Below are 16,254 nucleotides of genomic sequence, written 5' to 3'. Positions count from 1 at the left end.
GGCCTGGATATGAAGCAGATGCCAAACAGCGACAGCAACATGAGAACCTGGGAGCTGTAGATGGAGTTCCTTGGGTTTTGTGGGCTTCATGATGGCTGAGTTCTGGTTAACTAGTTGCTGTGAATGGTCAGCCTGTCTGACTGGAACTTAGGGGCAAGGACTTCCTGTGCCAGCTCCCAGGTGGCTAGCCTTGTGGATCCACCTCTGAGAGGCTGTACCTGCTTTTATCCTCAACTCAGAACCATCCCCATGTTGAGTCCCTTCCCTTTTCAAGGAACTTTGAACACGGAAGGGAGGAACCATCTGGTCCCTACCTGACCTCCTGTTGGCCGTCATCATGGCCTCCCTGGGCTTCTGACAAAGCTGCCTCTCTTGTCTGCATGGAGAACTTCTCACAGTCTTGAAAAGGTCAGATCTTTAAAAAAATCTTTTTTCCCTCCCTGAATAGAGGAAGCGCTGGGTATTACTGCTTTTTAATTTCTTCCAGTAAACTATAGTAAATTGGCCTGGATCTGTAGCCTTGTACATCCATCTGTCAGGTGCTGTGTCCCTGTACTCAGGTCTTGCTATTGAGGCCCAGTATCCCTGTCAGCTGGGCCACACTACTTACAGAGGAAGTCACAGACCCCCTGTGGAATCCAGGTGACCAAAAATGGCTTGCAGCATGTCACTCTTGTGGTCACCTTCCTTGCCCAGGTCTTTGACATAGATGAAGCCTTTTGGTTCTGATCAATTGCTTAGGTCATATCCCCATTTCATGTTAGAGGGTGTACGATTTTTGCTTCTGAGACTGTGACAAAGAACCTTTTGTGGAAGATGGCACTGCCCACATCTCAATTTTTTGGTCACTGTCTGTTAGATGTGTTTACAGACAACTTTGCAGCTTGTTTCTCCTCATGGGCTTCCTCATTTGCCACTGCTTCCTAGTGTTCCAGATGCCATTTAGCTTTCTGACTGGGTGGTTAGGTGCTGTTTTCTCAGGCCTCTAAGGACAAATGATGTTTTATCTAAAGGCAAAGTCTATGAAGTCCAAATGACAGGCTGGGACATAGTCACTGTCTTAGTGTGAGGACTCTAGGTGAACCCTGTGCTCCATGGGAAACTGGTAAAGGAAGATGAGCTGCAGCCATGCTTAGCCTTCAAGACACTGAACACATACATTGCAGTAGTCTAAAGTAGGGATCCATCTGCAGTCATCTGCCTGGCACTCAGCCACAAGGGCAGCTCAGAGGACAAAGGCAAGAGTGGTGGGGAGTGAGCCAAACAATTCCTTTGTGGCAGCCATGAAAAGGTAAACAGGGTGCCTCTCTCCTGAAGTGGTTCTTCATTAAATAAAAGTTGGCTTGGTGACTAGGAGTTGAACTCCAGGACTTTTCTTTTTTGAGACAGGGTCTTGAACTGACTTCAGATTCAGTATGTAGCTAGAGATGACCCTGAACTCTTGATCTTCCTGCCTCCACATGTAATTTCAAGTGCTGAGATTACAGACATGTGCCACTGTCAAGATTGAGATTTTGGTTTAAAAGTTTTCATGTGCTGATTTGAAAGGATTACTTGATATAAAGTATACTTCCTCTTAGAAAGATCTCAGAATGAGTGGTGAGACAGAGTTCAGGCAGAGGCAGTTAATACTGGATATTCTGTCCTTCCACTTTGGAGTACTGGAACCTTCTAGAAGTCCTACATGTATATACCTTGAGGGTTTAGAGTCCTATGCAGTGGGATCCAACTCCTTAACAGTTTCCATCTGCAGCATTTCTCCAGTAATGGGCTAACAAGTTTTTTGTTTTGCTTTCTGAGACAGGATCTCATGTAGCCTAGACAGGCCTTGAAACCCATATGTAGCTAAGGATGACCTTGAACCTCCTGCCTTGACATGCTCGGATTACAGTTACGTTATCACCATGCCTTATTTATGCAGTGCTGGGGATTGAATGTAGGGCTTCATGCATGCTAGGCAAGCACTCTACCAACTGAACTACAGCTACCAGCCTAATAATTTTAATATTTAAAAATATCTCTAAGCCAGGCACTTTTAATCCCAGCACTTGGGAGGCAGAGGCAGGTAGATCTCTGTGAGTTTGAGGCCAGCTGGGTGCTATAAGAAGACCCTGTCTTGAAAAGACCCAAACAAACAAACAAAAATCTAAAAAAATATTTAAAAACCTCTCAGGAAGGAGATAACATCAGAGACCCTCATTACTTTAGTCCTATGATCTCAAGGCCCTGGTACCAACCTGATTAAGTCTGGCTAAGCTATCATTTCCCTCCCTGTTTTTAAAGCAGTCTAGTTTGGGGCTGGAGAGATGGCTTAGCAGTTAAGAACACTGACTTCTTGCAGAAGACCTGGGTTCAAACCCCAGCACCCACATGGCAGTTAACAACTGTCTGTAACTCCAGTTCCAGGGGGATCTGACCACCTCTTCTGACCTCCGCAGGCATTGCACGACACGGGTGCACTTACCTACGTGCAGGCAATACACACATACACATAAAAACAATAAATATTTTAAAGCAGTCTAGTTTAAGAACTATCTAATTGGGCTAGCAGCTGTACATTAGTGAATTTTCACATGCTCCATTGTAGAGGTAATCCGTGGCTTCCTACCAGGGTACGTGTGGGGCACACTGGCCTAAATAGCTGCCCTCCTGTCTCATCATTTCCCTTCAGTAAAACCTTTAAATTTTAAAAAAGTAAACTCTTAGCCAGGTGTGGTAGCACACGTCTTTAATCCCAGCACTCCAGGAAGGAGACAGAGCAGGTGGATCTTTGTGAATTTTAGGCCAGCTCAGGCTACTGGGAGGCCATGTCTCAAAAACAAAACATAACTACATTACTACAACAGCTGAAGTTGCTCTCAAGCTTCGAAATGGGGGACTGGAGAGATGGTTCAGCAGTTAAGAGCACCAGTTGTTCTTGCAGAGAACTGGGTTCGGTTCCCAGTACCCACATGGCAGCTAACAACTGTAACTCCAGTTCTAGGGGATCCGATGCCCTCTTCTGACCTTCGTGGGCACTGCACAACACGAGTGCAGTTACACACAGGCAATACGATCATACACTTAAACATAACTTAGAAATGGATTATGACCTGTCATTCCTGATCTGACCTATAACTCCATTAATCTAAATGATAATAATTCCTATTTCACAATCATAGGAAGATCAAGAGATCCCTCCCTACCTCTTATCAAATACCAAAGTTGAGCTGTTTGGTCTGGAGGCAGCATGTGCCATCCACTTCATTGACATTTTTTTAGACAGGGTCTCCCTGTAGCTCCAGCTGGCCTGGAACTCGCTATGTAGACCAGGCTGGCCTTGAACTCACAGAGATATGCCTGCCTCGGCCTCCAGAGTGCTGGGATTAAAGGCATGCACCACCATGCTAGGTTCCATTGACATCTTGTATGTATCCTGACCACTCATTTACCAGTGCTAAGTCTATACCACCCCCCAGCCCTGATGATGCATATTGGGACCAATGCCCTGTGCTGCTGCCACCACAGGTCCTCTTCTGCATTGTTGGTAGCAGTAGCTCAGCCAGTGGGAGATGGCAAACCAATAGGTATGCAAGGCCTTTGGAGGCACCAAATCCTTCACAGGCAGGCCAGGCACACCCTGCACTTCCCTAGAAAGCTGATAAGAAAGTGCCTTGGCTTATGCTTTTAAACTAGCCAGCTTTCTGGCTTTACCCCAATACTATGATCAAATTGGAATCTTGAAGGGACTCACACACACACACACAAATTCATTATTAGACTACAAAAGAAAACATTAGGTTTCTCCTGGTTAGAAAGCAAAGCCTTTTGAGGTGATGCCTACCAAAAATGTTAACCACTTATCAATTGAGGGGCACTTAGGTTGCTTCCATCTCTTAGCTACTGTGAAAAGAGCAGCAACAAACATGGTTGTACAAGTGTCTCTACAAAATGTTAACCTGCTGGCTTGGGGTGCAGCTTCTCAGTGGTTCTGCAGAGTCCTTGGAGATGTAGTTGTCTTCAGCCAAAAGGCTTCTGGACTTCAGGGTGCTTAAGTAGCATGGCAGTCCCAGAATCAGAGATGAAGGGACTAGTGTGTCACCACATCTCATGGAGAGTGACAGCTGTCCCACACAGTGGAGGTAATACAATAGGCTGGATCCTAGGGAACCTTGGCCATACTATCTTATACTGGCTAACAGGAGCTACATGCTGAACTGAGGCAAACACCGTTGCAGTGAGCAGCACAGGCCAAAATGAACTCTCATCATTTTCTAAGAAGCTATTTTATTACTGCATGTCCCCACCATGGCTGTGAATATGTGTCCCAAGCCCACAAGTTGCAGTCACAGTACCGGAACCAGAATACCATTGATAATGACCATGTCCCACAGGTATTATGCACAAAAGTTTAACCAGAGTAAATGCCAAACAAATAGTATGAGGAGTGTACTTTTTAGAAATTTATTTGAGTTCAGATATTTTTAAAATATAAAAATTGGTTGTATTTTTTAAAGCTATAATTCTTGTAGACATTCTGTGGTTAAAAATTTGATTGTGCTTATTAAAAAACAGTCACCTATGGCTTGCAATTCAGCTATGTGAAAAATAAAGATTCTTTGGGAAGGTGACGTGTGAGTTCCTGCTTATAGGAGGGAACTGGTTATCTTGGGCAGGTGGAACAGGAATCCCCTGGCCTCCACTGATTCTCAGACCAGGCTGATTGGTGGAGGAGGCCAGTTCTACAAGACTGTGGGCTGGGGGGGGGGGTGCTCCTAGGGATAAACCCAGGACCTCATGCACAGTAAGCATGTGCTTTACCTCTGATGACACCCCTAACCCTTGTACAGTATAGTTCAAGCTGCTGACAGTAAACTCTTGCTATTCACTCATCTAGCTTATAATTTCAAGCCTAGAGCAGGAAATTTGGAATTGCCCAGTAAAATCTGAACAGTGCTCTTATGGCATCCTACTGGGCAAAACAGGAAGAATAGACAGAATTTATAAGCTGTGACCCTAGACTTTGTTTACGTGACACAGAGCCCATTAAGCTTAGATTTGGGAGAATACTGGAATTTCCTAATAGTTCTCACCTTTACTGCGGTCTGTGAGATCAAATGGCTACACAGCATATTTTCCAGAATTATATACAGCTTTTGAGAAGTGACGTTCCAATTTAAAGTACTTAATGAACTGTCTCAGAATTATTAAAAATAGGATTTACTTAAGTTTTGATTTATGTAAAGATGAGAAATCTGACGGAAATGCACTTGAGAACTCAGTACAATTCAGTAGGTCCACTGCATAGGCCTAGAGCAGCCTGCAGGAGGGCAATCCAACATATGTCAGGTGCAGGGCGAGCTGGTTCCTTCAGAAGTCCTGCAGACCAGGAAGTGAGAAGTTGGAAGCAAAACTCTCCACTTCCTCCCGGAGAGCCTGTACAGCACTCTGGTACTTCTCATCCCCTGCCAGTTTCTCCTTGAACTCTTTGAGCGTGGCTCTTGCATCCATGTCATTCTGAATCTGCAGAGTCAGTTCTATCCCTGTGTGAAAGACAGTGTCTCCTAAGGCTTCCTTCATTGGACATCCTGACATAATGTTTCCATACCTTGGAGCGAGCAAGCTTCATAGGTGTCAATTGCTTGTTCCCCTCAGGTAATTTTGAGGTATGTTCCTTGGCAGACACATTTATAAACCTCTTACAAGAGAGATTTATAGACTAGAGTGATTTTGCTCTCCTGTCCCCAGCCATCATCTTCAACACTAAAATACCCTCTCGTGGCCAGGTCTTACCTATGAGGCACACCATAAACTCCATACACATAGAAAGGGATGCCAACTTCCAACCTCTGTGGATATCCTTACCTCTGTGGATAAAGTCTGCTACTTTTTGGAAATCTTTTTCCAAAAGTCCACGGGATGTCAGTGCTGGAGTCCCCAGTCGAAGTCCACTGGGCCGTAGTGCACTCCGGTCACCTTCAAGACAAACAAGGCCCTAAAATGAAACTAATACACCATTGTGGCCACTGCGCATTTAAAAAGGGAACTGAGGCTGGCTCTGCAGATCTAACAGCTTGATCTAACAAGGCTTAAAAACTAAGAGTCCGTGGCTGAAGAGATGGCTCAGAAAGAACTTGAGAGCAAAGTTCCCCAACATCCACAAAGGCAGCTCACAATCCCCCACCTGTAACTCCAGCTCCAGAGGATCCAACACCCTCTTCTGGCCTCCACAGGTTATCTTCACACATGTGACACACACATCCATGTAAAAATAAAAATCTTAAAAAAAAGAAACAACCAGCCAGGCGTGGTGGTGCACACCTTTAATCCCAGCACTTGGGACACTATCTCCACTCCTTTATTAATATAGTGCTTGAAACTCTTGCTAGAGCAGTAAGACAGGAGAAGGAAATTAAAGGCATATTAATTGGAAAAGAGGTCAAATTATCCCTTTTTGGAGATGATATAATCCTATACCTAAGGGATCCCAAAAATTCCACTAGAAAACGCCTAGAACTGATTAACACTTTCAGTAAAGTAGCAGGTTACAAAATGAATCTACAAAAATCAGTAGCCTTTCTACATAATAATAACAAACAATTAGAGAAAGAGTACAGGGAAATGCTAAAAAAAAAAAAAAAAAAAAAAAAAAAAAAAAAAAAAAATCTTGGGGAGTCTGAAGATGTCATTTTATTGTATTAACGTATGCAAGGTAGTCCTGTGGTGTGGCCCTGGGTCCTACAAAGGTTAGCCCTGATGTAAGAAATGCTAACTATTTTAAAGTGTCTCTTGCTTCTCTTGTCAACACCTATTTCACTTTAGCCTTTTCTGCTCCCCATACTGTGGTTTACCTGTTCCCTAGGCTAAATACCATCAGCCACAACACTGGCTGGAAGAAATGCAGACAGGAGGACATGGGAGGGAAAATCACCAGAGTCTCACCTGGGCAGGTATTCTTGTTGCAGGCAATAGAACAGGCTTCTAACACCTTCTCAGCCCTTCCCCCATCTGTGCCCTTAGAACGGAGATCCACTAGGATCAAATGGTTGTCAGAACCACCTGTAAATAGAGTTGTACACAATGGAATATAGAAGGCTGGGTACACCAAGTGAGGGAACCTACTTTTCTAGAAAGATGTGGGCAGACAGGATAATGGCCACATTTAATGAGTATATATTCTGCTGTGGAGAAGGCAGAGGCCAAGGTCAAGAAAGTCAGCCCCAGCTGGGTGTGGTGGCACATGCCTTTAATCCCTCTCGAACTGGAGAGGCAGAGGCAGGCGGATCTCACTGAATTCAAGGCCAGCCTAATCTACATAGTGAGTTCCAGGACAGCTGGGGCTACAGGGAGACCCTGTCTCAAAAAAGACAAAAACAAAACAAAAAAAAGCCCAGAACCATGATACCACCCATGTGAGCCAAGATGCTCCAAGTCTAAAAATTGGGAAGAGCTTTACAAAGCTCTTATAAAACTATACAACTAACTCTACAAAGGTGAGGCTACTTCTGTAGTCCAGATTGCTCAAGCCATGACACACCAGAGGCCTGCACAGGCAGAAAAGCATCTGGGTCAATTTCCTCATTCTGTGACGAATGACTAGGCAAATGCTCTACTACACCACCTAGCTCTTCTGAGCCAATTTTAAGAGGCTCCTTCTAAGTTAACACCATAGCAGTAAGGGTTCAGTTATCATGCAGATGTGGCAGTGGCCACATGTTCAGGAGGCACTGTACTTTATTCCAAACCCCGTGAGGTTTATAGTACAGGCTAAGCATCCTTAATTCAAAATGCTTGAGACCAGAGGCAATGTTTGAGATGTTTGAGTATTTTTACATTTTAGAGTATTTGCTACATTTTATTGGTTGAGCACCCCAAATCTAAAAAACTTTAGATCATCAGTGAATGCTCAGAAACCTTCAGATTTTACATGTTCAACATGTATTGTCAAGTGATCCCTGAAAGTTCATGGTGGCTGGGTGGGGTCACACCTTTAATCCCAGCACTCAGGAGACACAGGCAGGCGGATCTCTGAGTTCAAGGCCAGTCTGGTCTACAATAGTGAGTTCCAAGCCAGCTGGGGCTGCAGGGAGACCCTGTCTCAAAAAGACCAAAAAAAAAAAAAAAAAAAAAAAAAAAAAGACCAGTAGTAAGTCATAAGGTCGGAACATTGAAACATTTTTACACCCAATGGTTGTCATGGCACTAGGGAAAGCCCTGGCTGCATGGATGGTATGAACAATCACCAAAGACTTGTCACCTGCCAGTGGTTGACAGCTGTAACCTGCTCTGCTGCCTCAGCTATTCCCAAAATGTGTAGTCCTCATGCATAGTGGCGGCTACTATTATCACCATACGCAGCCCACCTGAGGAGGCAGCTGGTAAGGCAAATGGAAGGAAAACCTCCAGCTAAGGGCATGCTGTCTCCAAGGTAACTGGTGTCAAAGCATCAGTGGAGGTGCCTAAAGCCTTATCCTGTAGGTCACAGCCTGACCAGAGAAACTAATGAGGCAAAGCTTCAGTGTACCTACCCAGGAGGGGAATGGGCCTGCCTACCACTATGTACATTTATACCTGTGACTATTTTGTAGCCTAGCTCTGTGAGAGCCTCAGACAGAGCCCTGCAATTGGCTATCACCTGGAGCTGGTAGACTTTGAATTCTGTAGTCATGGCCTGCTTCAGAGCCACAGCAACACCTAGACAAAGAGACAAGAGGAAGTCAGAACAGCTTTAAAGACAGGTAGTAACACAGAAGCAGGCCTTGTCAAAGAAGCCTCCTTGCCTTGTACTGTCAACTCAGTGGCTTTGGATATTCCCCCCTAAATGATGTACTTTTGTTGCAGTTGGGGATGAACCCAGGGCCTTGATTTTAACACACACACACACACACACACACACACACACACACACACACACAATATCTCTGAGCTATACCTCCAGACACATTGCTTTTGAACTATGATTACCTGGCTACCCCCAAAAACTTGACTGAAGGTACTCCTAATTCAAGGACTGCTTTGGGGGTAACCTTATCCCTAGGTATGGAAGCCTATGCTAATCTGAGTATCATAAGAAAGCCATCTTTAGCTCAATGGATTTTAGTCATTATTTTAGTCCTTGGCTGCCTAAAGTTGGTGCCTGATGCTATGTCATGCAGCATTCTGAAATGTACTCCATAGGCGGGATGTCAGCTTTCCCTTTCACCACCCAGGTGCAGTGACCCTCTGTAGTCAGTCCTAAGGGCTGCTTTATTACAGGGAAAAAAAGCAAAGGATCATACAAAATGCATGTACCAAGTCTTGGTGTAGAGCCTCCAGTCTGCTTGTGGATACACCTGGAAAGGCACATAGTGGCTAGGCACCAGTAGGGTAGCTGGTAAGGAAATAGAAGGGAAAACTTCCAGCTAAGGGTATGCTGTCTCCAAGGTAACTAGTGTCAAAGCTTCAGTGACCCCAGCATTCCTGAGTAGCAGGAACTGTATATGCTGAGAATCTGAATACAGGTGGAGAATCTGAAAACCTGCTCTGGGCCCAGCACATCTGACACCCCATGCCTCAAGCCTCTTTCCCCTTCCACTATGTGCTTTTCCAATCTCAGTGGACATGGTGGTACCTTGCCACCTTATCTTGAGCATCTCAGTGCCCACAAGTGTCGGTCACTGCCAAGATGAGAGTGGGATGTGCTGCAGACTATCATAGGCTTCCATAAGCCATGTGAACAAACAGAAGGAATAAGGTAAATGGGGCCTGTGGGATTCCCATGGAACCCAGGAGTTACTCCAGGATTCAGGGTACAAGGGTTGCCTCCTGCAGACAAGGTCAACAGAAGAAAGGCAGCTCGTTCTGTATGGGTGGAACCTACTTTTCCTCACCCCTTGCTATCAGATTTCTTCCTGGCTACAGTTTTGCCCAAAGGTGACCATGTGAGTGGAAAAGACACTTTTCTCCTGTCCCCACTTTGGAGAACAGGCAAGATGAGAATTATGAGATGTATGGGGGCTTCAATGACTGAGGGTGCAACCCAAGGGGAGGAGGGGCTTTGTGACACATTACCAGCAATGGCATGATTGTGGGGACCCCCTTGGAGGCCTGGGAACACAGCAGAGTTGATGAGAGATTCCAGGTCATACAGAATCTCTTTTCCAGTCTTGGGATCCACACTCCGCACACCTGGTAAAGAAATTGTTCTGTTAACAGGCCAACTAGTTTCCTGTAGACTCAGCCAAACAGATGGACAGGAAGCACAGCTTGGCCTGATCACTTGGCTACAAGGAAAGCTGGTTTGTGATGCTAGAACAGAGGGCCCTTGTGGATGGATGACTGGCTGGTTTCTTGGTTTCTTTCATATACCTGTCTCCCTTTTTATCTTAATTAAAAACTTACTGGGAGCTGGAGAGACAGCTTAGTGGTTAAGAACACTTAATGCTCTTTAGCACCCACATGGCAGCCAAAACCTGCCAATCCCAGTTCCAGGGGATCTGATATCCTCTCTTTTGGCCTCCCTGTGCAGGCAAAACACTCATATACATAAAATAAAAATAATTTTTTAAAAGGGGAGTGGGTGCTGGAGATGGCTCAGCAGTTAAGAGCACTCACTGGTTGCTCTTACAAAGGACCTGGGTTTAGTTCCCAGGATCCACAGGGTGGCTAACAACTACTTTTAACTCCAATTCCAGGGGATACAATACCCTTTTCTGGTCTCTAGGGGCACTGCATGCATGGGTGCCCTTATATGTAGGCAAAACCCTCATACACATAAAAATTTGAAAAAAAAAAAATTTTTTTTTGTCTTTTTGAGACAGGGTCTCTCTGTGCACCACCACGCCTGGCTAAAAATAAAATTTTTTAAAAATTATTATTGGGGCTAGAGAGATGGCTTAGTGGTTAAGAGCACTGGCTGCTCTTACAGAAGATCCAGGTTTAGTTTCCAGCACCCACATGGTGGCTAACAGCTGTCCTTAATTCCAGTTCCAGGGAATCTGATGTCCTCTTCTGCCTACCCAGGCACTACACACATGGCTACACTTAGATACATGCAAGTAAAACACTTATACACTTACACTTTTTTTTTTTGTTGTTGTTGTTGTTTTTTTGTTTTTTGAAACAGGGTCTGTCTCCCTGTAGCCCCAGCTGACCTTGAACTCACTATGTAGACCAGCCTGGCCTCCAACTCACAGAGATCATCTACCTCTGCCTCCCAAGTGCTGGGATTAAAGGCATGCACCACCACACCCAGCTATTTTTTTTTTTTTTTTTCTTTTTTGAGACAGGGTCTCCCTGTAGCCCCAGCTATCCTGGAACTCACTATATAGACCAGGCTGGCTCTTGAACTCAAAGAGCTCTGCCTGCCTCTGCCTCCCGAATGCTGGGATTAAAGGTGTGCACCACCATGCCCACTTTTAAAAATGTGTAGTCCAAGCTGGTCTCAAACTCCTGATCCTCCTGCTTCTTCAGCATATCCTAATAAATATTTTAAAAAATCATTCTCTTTGTAAAACATTCTAGATCACAAGCTCTTCACCATAGTTGCTAAGCCCCTTCCTGATTTCTTTGTACTTATACACTTACACACTGATGCCTGAGCTGTGGCTCAAGGCTTCATTTAAAGCCCATTACTGCTTCCTTAGGAACTCTTTGAGACACTGGGTCCCAATAGTCTCCAAAAGCCACAGGCCAGAGTTTTCCTAGTTTCCTTCATATGGGAAATGGTAGTCCAGTCTGTCTGTCCCCAGCTTGTAGTAACTTACCTTTTCTGTAGAATATCATACCAGCACGGCAGCCTCTCAGCGTTTTGTGGGTTGTGGTGGTCACTACATGGCAGTGTTCAAAAGGGGATGGCACCACACCAGCTGCCACCAGCCCACTGATGTGTGCCATGTCTGCCATGAGATATGCCCGGTTTTCATCAGCAATCTTCCGCAAACGTGCATAGTCTAGGTTTCGAGAGTAGCAGCTGGTACCTAAGACAGAAGAGGTGACATGTAGTATCAAGGATGTCCAGGGCAGCTGAGTTGGTCTCTGGGTGTACAAATCCTCAAACTTAGAGATCCCCCTAATCTCTGAGGTCAGATACAGAGCATACCCTCAAAACCATCCATGCTTTAAGGGGCCATTCCAACTTGCCTCTTGGGGTCACAGAGCACAATGGCTTCTATTACACCATGAGTTAGAAAGGACCAATGTTTCCAAACATGTCACCTTCAGACCTGAGTCCTCACTGCACTACCGGTGGCTGTGACTGAAATTCCTTCCCTGAGAGGGATGATGAGAACACCTACCTGCTCATTATTAGGTCCTAGGACAAACCAAAGTTCACCCTGGGGAATCAATGAGTTTAATGGGCCTACAGAGCACAGGTGACCCAAAAGCAGTCACAGTGGAAAGGCTGTACCCAACATGGAAGATTTACTTCCCCATAGCATGGATGAAGCCCCCTTCCCCTAAGCTTCTCCAGACCAAATACTCTACCCCCTCTCCAAGGCCACATACAATTAGGGTAGAATTGTACACAAATGGCTGCCTCCTCCTTCTATAATGGAAAAGATCAACAATCCTTGCAAGTAGGCATTGCTGATCTCATGAAGATGGTGTCAGTCTGGCTCAGAGGATACTGCCTTACAATAAGCTGCAAGGGCCCAAATTATAAGATAGAATTTGTTTATCCAACCTCAGTTATGCAAGGTAGACTCCATAATGATCTAGAGAATAGAATGTCCTTATATCCTTCTTGGTAGAAAGCACATGCCCAGCAGAGGAACCAGGCTGCTTCCCAACTGTTATTCACCTGCAACGATCAGCTTTGGGTGAAAGAGGCGGGCATTCTCCTCCAGCTGGTCATAGTTGATGTAGCCAGTTTCTGGGTATACCTGTTGGGATCAGGGAGACTCAGATGTAGCTGCTTCCTCTAGCAAAATGGTGTCTTTTGCCCTCCCACTCGAAACTACTCACCCAGACATGACCCAGACTAGGATCTGCGGCAGGGCACTATATTCAGCTTGCACAAGAAGTAGTCCAAGCAAAGTTAAAAAGACACAGCCAGCCGGGTGTGGTGGCGCACACCTTTAATCCCAGCACTTGGGAAGCAGAGGCAGGCAGATCTTTGTGAGTTCAAGGACAGCCTGGTCAACATAGTGAGTTCCAGGACAGCTGGGGCTACAGGGAGACCCTGTCTCAAAAAAAACCAAAAAAAAAAAAAAGACAGCCAAGTCTGATGGCACAGGCCTGTAATCCCAGCTACTAAGTAGGCTGAGGCAGGAGAACTGCTGTAAGTTCAGAGTTAGCCTGGGCTAGAGTGAAACTCTTGACTCAAACAAAACAAACACCTGGAAGCATTCACAGGCCTAGCAAGCTTCTTTGGGCCAGGGCAGTACAAAGGCCAGTAAGTAGAAGGGGACCAAGGAGATGGAGGGATTCTCTAGTCACAGAAGAGAGTGGAACCAAGAATGAGGTATGAGCTAGAAACACAGTAATAAGGTTAGTGCTGCTCACTTTGGAAAAAGGAACATCTGGCTCTGCATTGGGCAGCTGCTCACTCAGGGTCCTGGGGAGATGGACAAGGGCTGAAGTCAGAGGCAGATGGTCTGAGGAAGACTGAGCAGAAGGCAGCCCAGGCAGGTCTCAGTGACTGCTGGTAGAGGCCATTCCCACCTGGCTTTTCCTACCTGGCCAGAGGGCTGTGGGTCCAGGCCCAAGTCAGCCCATCCTGGGCCTGCCTCTCCACACCCTACAGACCACCAAAAGGGCTGCAGCCAGGACAGTGCTCAAGAAAAACCAGGCTTTGGAGCACAGAATAGGCCTCCTAATGTCTCCAGTAACTAGAGTGAGCATGCAGGACTCATCAAAGGCTCCAGATAACAAGTCAGTAATTAGGTCCTGCCATAATTCTTTCACAAGCTAAACAGTACAAACTAGCTTGTATGCTCTAGTTGAAGACCAAAGACATGTACTTTGGTACTGTTGTCCCATGTTTTAAAAACCTGGTCTTGGGGCTCAGCAGTTAAAAGCACTGACTGTTCTTGCAGAAGACCTGGGTTCAATTTCCAGCACCCACATGGCAGCTAACAATTGTCCCTAACTTCAGTTTCAGGGGGTCCAACGCCCTCTTCTGACCTCCGCAGGCACTGTACAATACTAGTTCACTTACATGCATGCAGGCAATACACCCATACACATAAAAAAGAAACAAAAATCTGGTCTCCAAGCTGGACATGGTGACACATGCCTTTAACCCCAGCACTTGGTGGCGGGGGAACAGAGGCTGATGGATCTCTGTGAGTTTGATGCCAAGGCTTTGTGCATGATCGACAAGCATTCTACCAACTGAACTACATTCCTAGCCCTTCATATGGATTTTTTGGTTCAACTGTTAATACAGAAAGGAACCTCCACCAAAACAAACAAACAAACAAAAAACCTCCTGTGGACATTGGCTCTGATGGAACTGATTCCACTTGTGGGAATTTGGCCAGTACTGACTGAGAATAGGTCTGTGTAGTGGGGATTGTGATGGGCTTTAGGGATAGGCTGTAACCACATATAGGCAGGGGCTGGCTCTAATTGGGCAATAGAGGCCTGTAGCAATTGATAGTGAATCTGCAAGTACTAATGATAGCTGTAGAACACTGCCATCCTTATACCTGCAGACCTGGAGGAGATCCAGGACATTAATTGGTGCCACCAGCTATTTATGAGGGTCTAGCTGTAGCTGACCTGGATGCTAGAAGTTCCCTCCGTAGTTCTGGAGTGGCCACTAGCCTGCTGCATCTTCCTCTGCCACCTCTTCATAACCTTGGTCCAAATCTCAACCTCCCCTTCCTTGGTGTCACCAGTATGCCCTGAACACATACAGGGTTCCTTGGGCAGTGAGAGCTGGTGAAGGAGGTGCTAAGGCAGTGTCACGTAAAGGAAATTACTCATCCCAAACAGGAGCTTCCTTCTAAGGACAGAAGCTCTGGAGACTCATACACTCCTACCTTATAGGGCATAGATTCGAAGAAAATAGATGTCGCAGAGATTTTCTTCTTGTCTGTCATGAAGCCATGAGTAAGATGGCCTCCATCTGGCAGGTCCAGACCCATGATACGCCCATGGGGCTCCACGAGGGCAGTGTACACAGCAAAGTTTGCAGGGGAGCCTGAAACACAGACACCAGAGGAGTCATGATGTCTGTCCAGGAGACACCAAGTAGCATCCAGGAACTCAGCTACTAGAGAGTCACCCTAGAATGATGAGCACACCTAGCCATCACCAAGATTTTCCTGAGTTTCAGAAGGTAATCATGTCCCAGTCCCATTGAAAGTAAGTGAAGATCAAGGGCAGACTGTTGCCTGGGAAGGGTATGCAGAGATAAGCCCAGGGGCAATGGAGAAGGAGGCACATATTGCAGTGAGTTTGGCTTATCTCTCACTGTTATTTATGAAAAGCCCTTCTTTTTTTTGGGGGGGTGTCTTTTTGAGACAGGGTCTCCCTGCAACCCCTGCTGGCCTAGAACTCACTATGTAGACCAGGTAAGGCCTTGAACTCACAGAGATCCGCCTGCTTCTGCCTCCCAAGTGCTGGGACTACAGCCCTGCGCCACCACACCCGGTGAAAAGCCCTTCTTATTAAGACCCTACTAGGTGACTATCATCCCATTAAGCCAAGCCTAAGGAACTGCCCAGGGTCTATCTGGTGCACGCCTTGTAATCCCAGCACTCAGGAGGCAGAGGCAGGCAGATCTCTGTGAGTTCCAGGCCAACAAAGACAGGGAGACCCTGTCTCAAAAAGACTAAAGAAAAAAAAAAACCTCCAAAAAAACAATCACCTGAATAAGGCTGGACATTGACCCCCCAGCACTGAGGGTCCAGATGATAGGCCTGCAGTGCTCGCTTCTGACACAGTGTCTCCAGCTCATCAATGAACTCGGTCCCACCGTAATACCTATGGAGAGAAGCATGGTCCACATCCACTGCAGCCCCAGGCTGTGCCTAGCAGAAGCCAGGATACTCACGAATGGGCAGAGCATGGTGGAGGGGAATAAGGAAGCCTTGCCCTAAGGTTGCTGGCAGGAAACCAATGAAATATTAACTGTGAAAGCATCCAGTGAACTCCACTTAGTAGTTACCTACAGTAGTAGAAACAGAAGGGTTTCAACTTGACCTTGAGACTTTTTTTACACAAGGCTTCAAAGGTATCTCAGGACAGATTGTGGTTTAATTTGAGGCTGATTCTCCTTTTTCTGTTTTCATTGGAACACAAAGACAAACATTTGCAAAAACCGTTGTCATATTTTCTTTGCCT

At 45.8% G+C, this 16,254-nt stretch overlaps 1 protein-coding gene across 5 annotated transcripts in view; it reads right to left on the bottom strand.

The window, feature by feature from the left end:
- Positions 1–4,427: 4,427 nt before the first annotated feature.
- The window catches only part of Shmt1 (serine hydroxymethyltransferase 1), a 19,989-nt gene continuing 8,162 nt past the window's right edge, over positions 4,428–16,254 (bottom strand). For all 5 annotated transcript variants that reach the window (XM_008821952.3, XM_008821951.3, XM_008821953.3 and 2 more), the window contains 9 exons: positions 15,779–15,894; positions 14,949–15,109; positions 12,761–12,842; positions 11,724–11,936; positions 10,030–10,146; positions 8,551–8,673; positions 6,922–7,038; positions 5,845–5,955; positions 4,428–5,522 (listed from right to left, as the gene is read on the bottom strand). In XM_008821952.3, coding sequence (XP_008820174.1) covers positions 5,350–5,522; positions 5,845–5,955; positions 6,922–7,038; positions 8,551–8,673; positions 10,030–10,146; positions 11,724–11,936; positions 12,761–12,842; positions 14,949–15,109; positions 15,779–15,894 — 1,213 coding nt within the window. In that variant the 3' untranslated portion in view covers positions 4,428–5,349. The remainder of the gene's footprint in view (positions 5,523–5,844; positions 5,956–6,921; positions 7,039–8,550; positions 8,674–10,029; positions 10,147–11,723; positions 11,937–12,760; positions 12,843–14,948; positions 15,110–15,778; positions 15,895–16,254) is intronic.

Source organism: Nannospalax galili, unplaced genomic scaffold (genome assembly GCF_000622305.1).
Source record: "Nannospalax galili isolate Female #2095 unplaced genomic scaffold, S.galili_v1.0 scaffold1448, whole genome shotgun sequence".
Lineage (NCBI taxonomy): Eukaryota > Metazoa > Chordata > Mammalia > Rodentia > Spalacidae > Nannospalax > Nannospalax galili.
The sequence above is the reverse complement of the archived record's forward strand: the minus strand, read 5'-3'. Positions and strand labels throughout refer to the sequence as shown.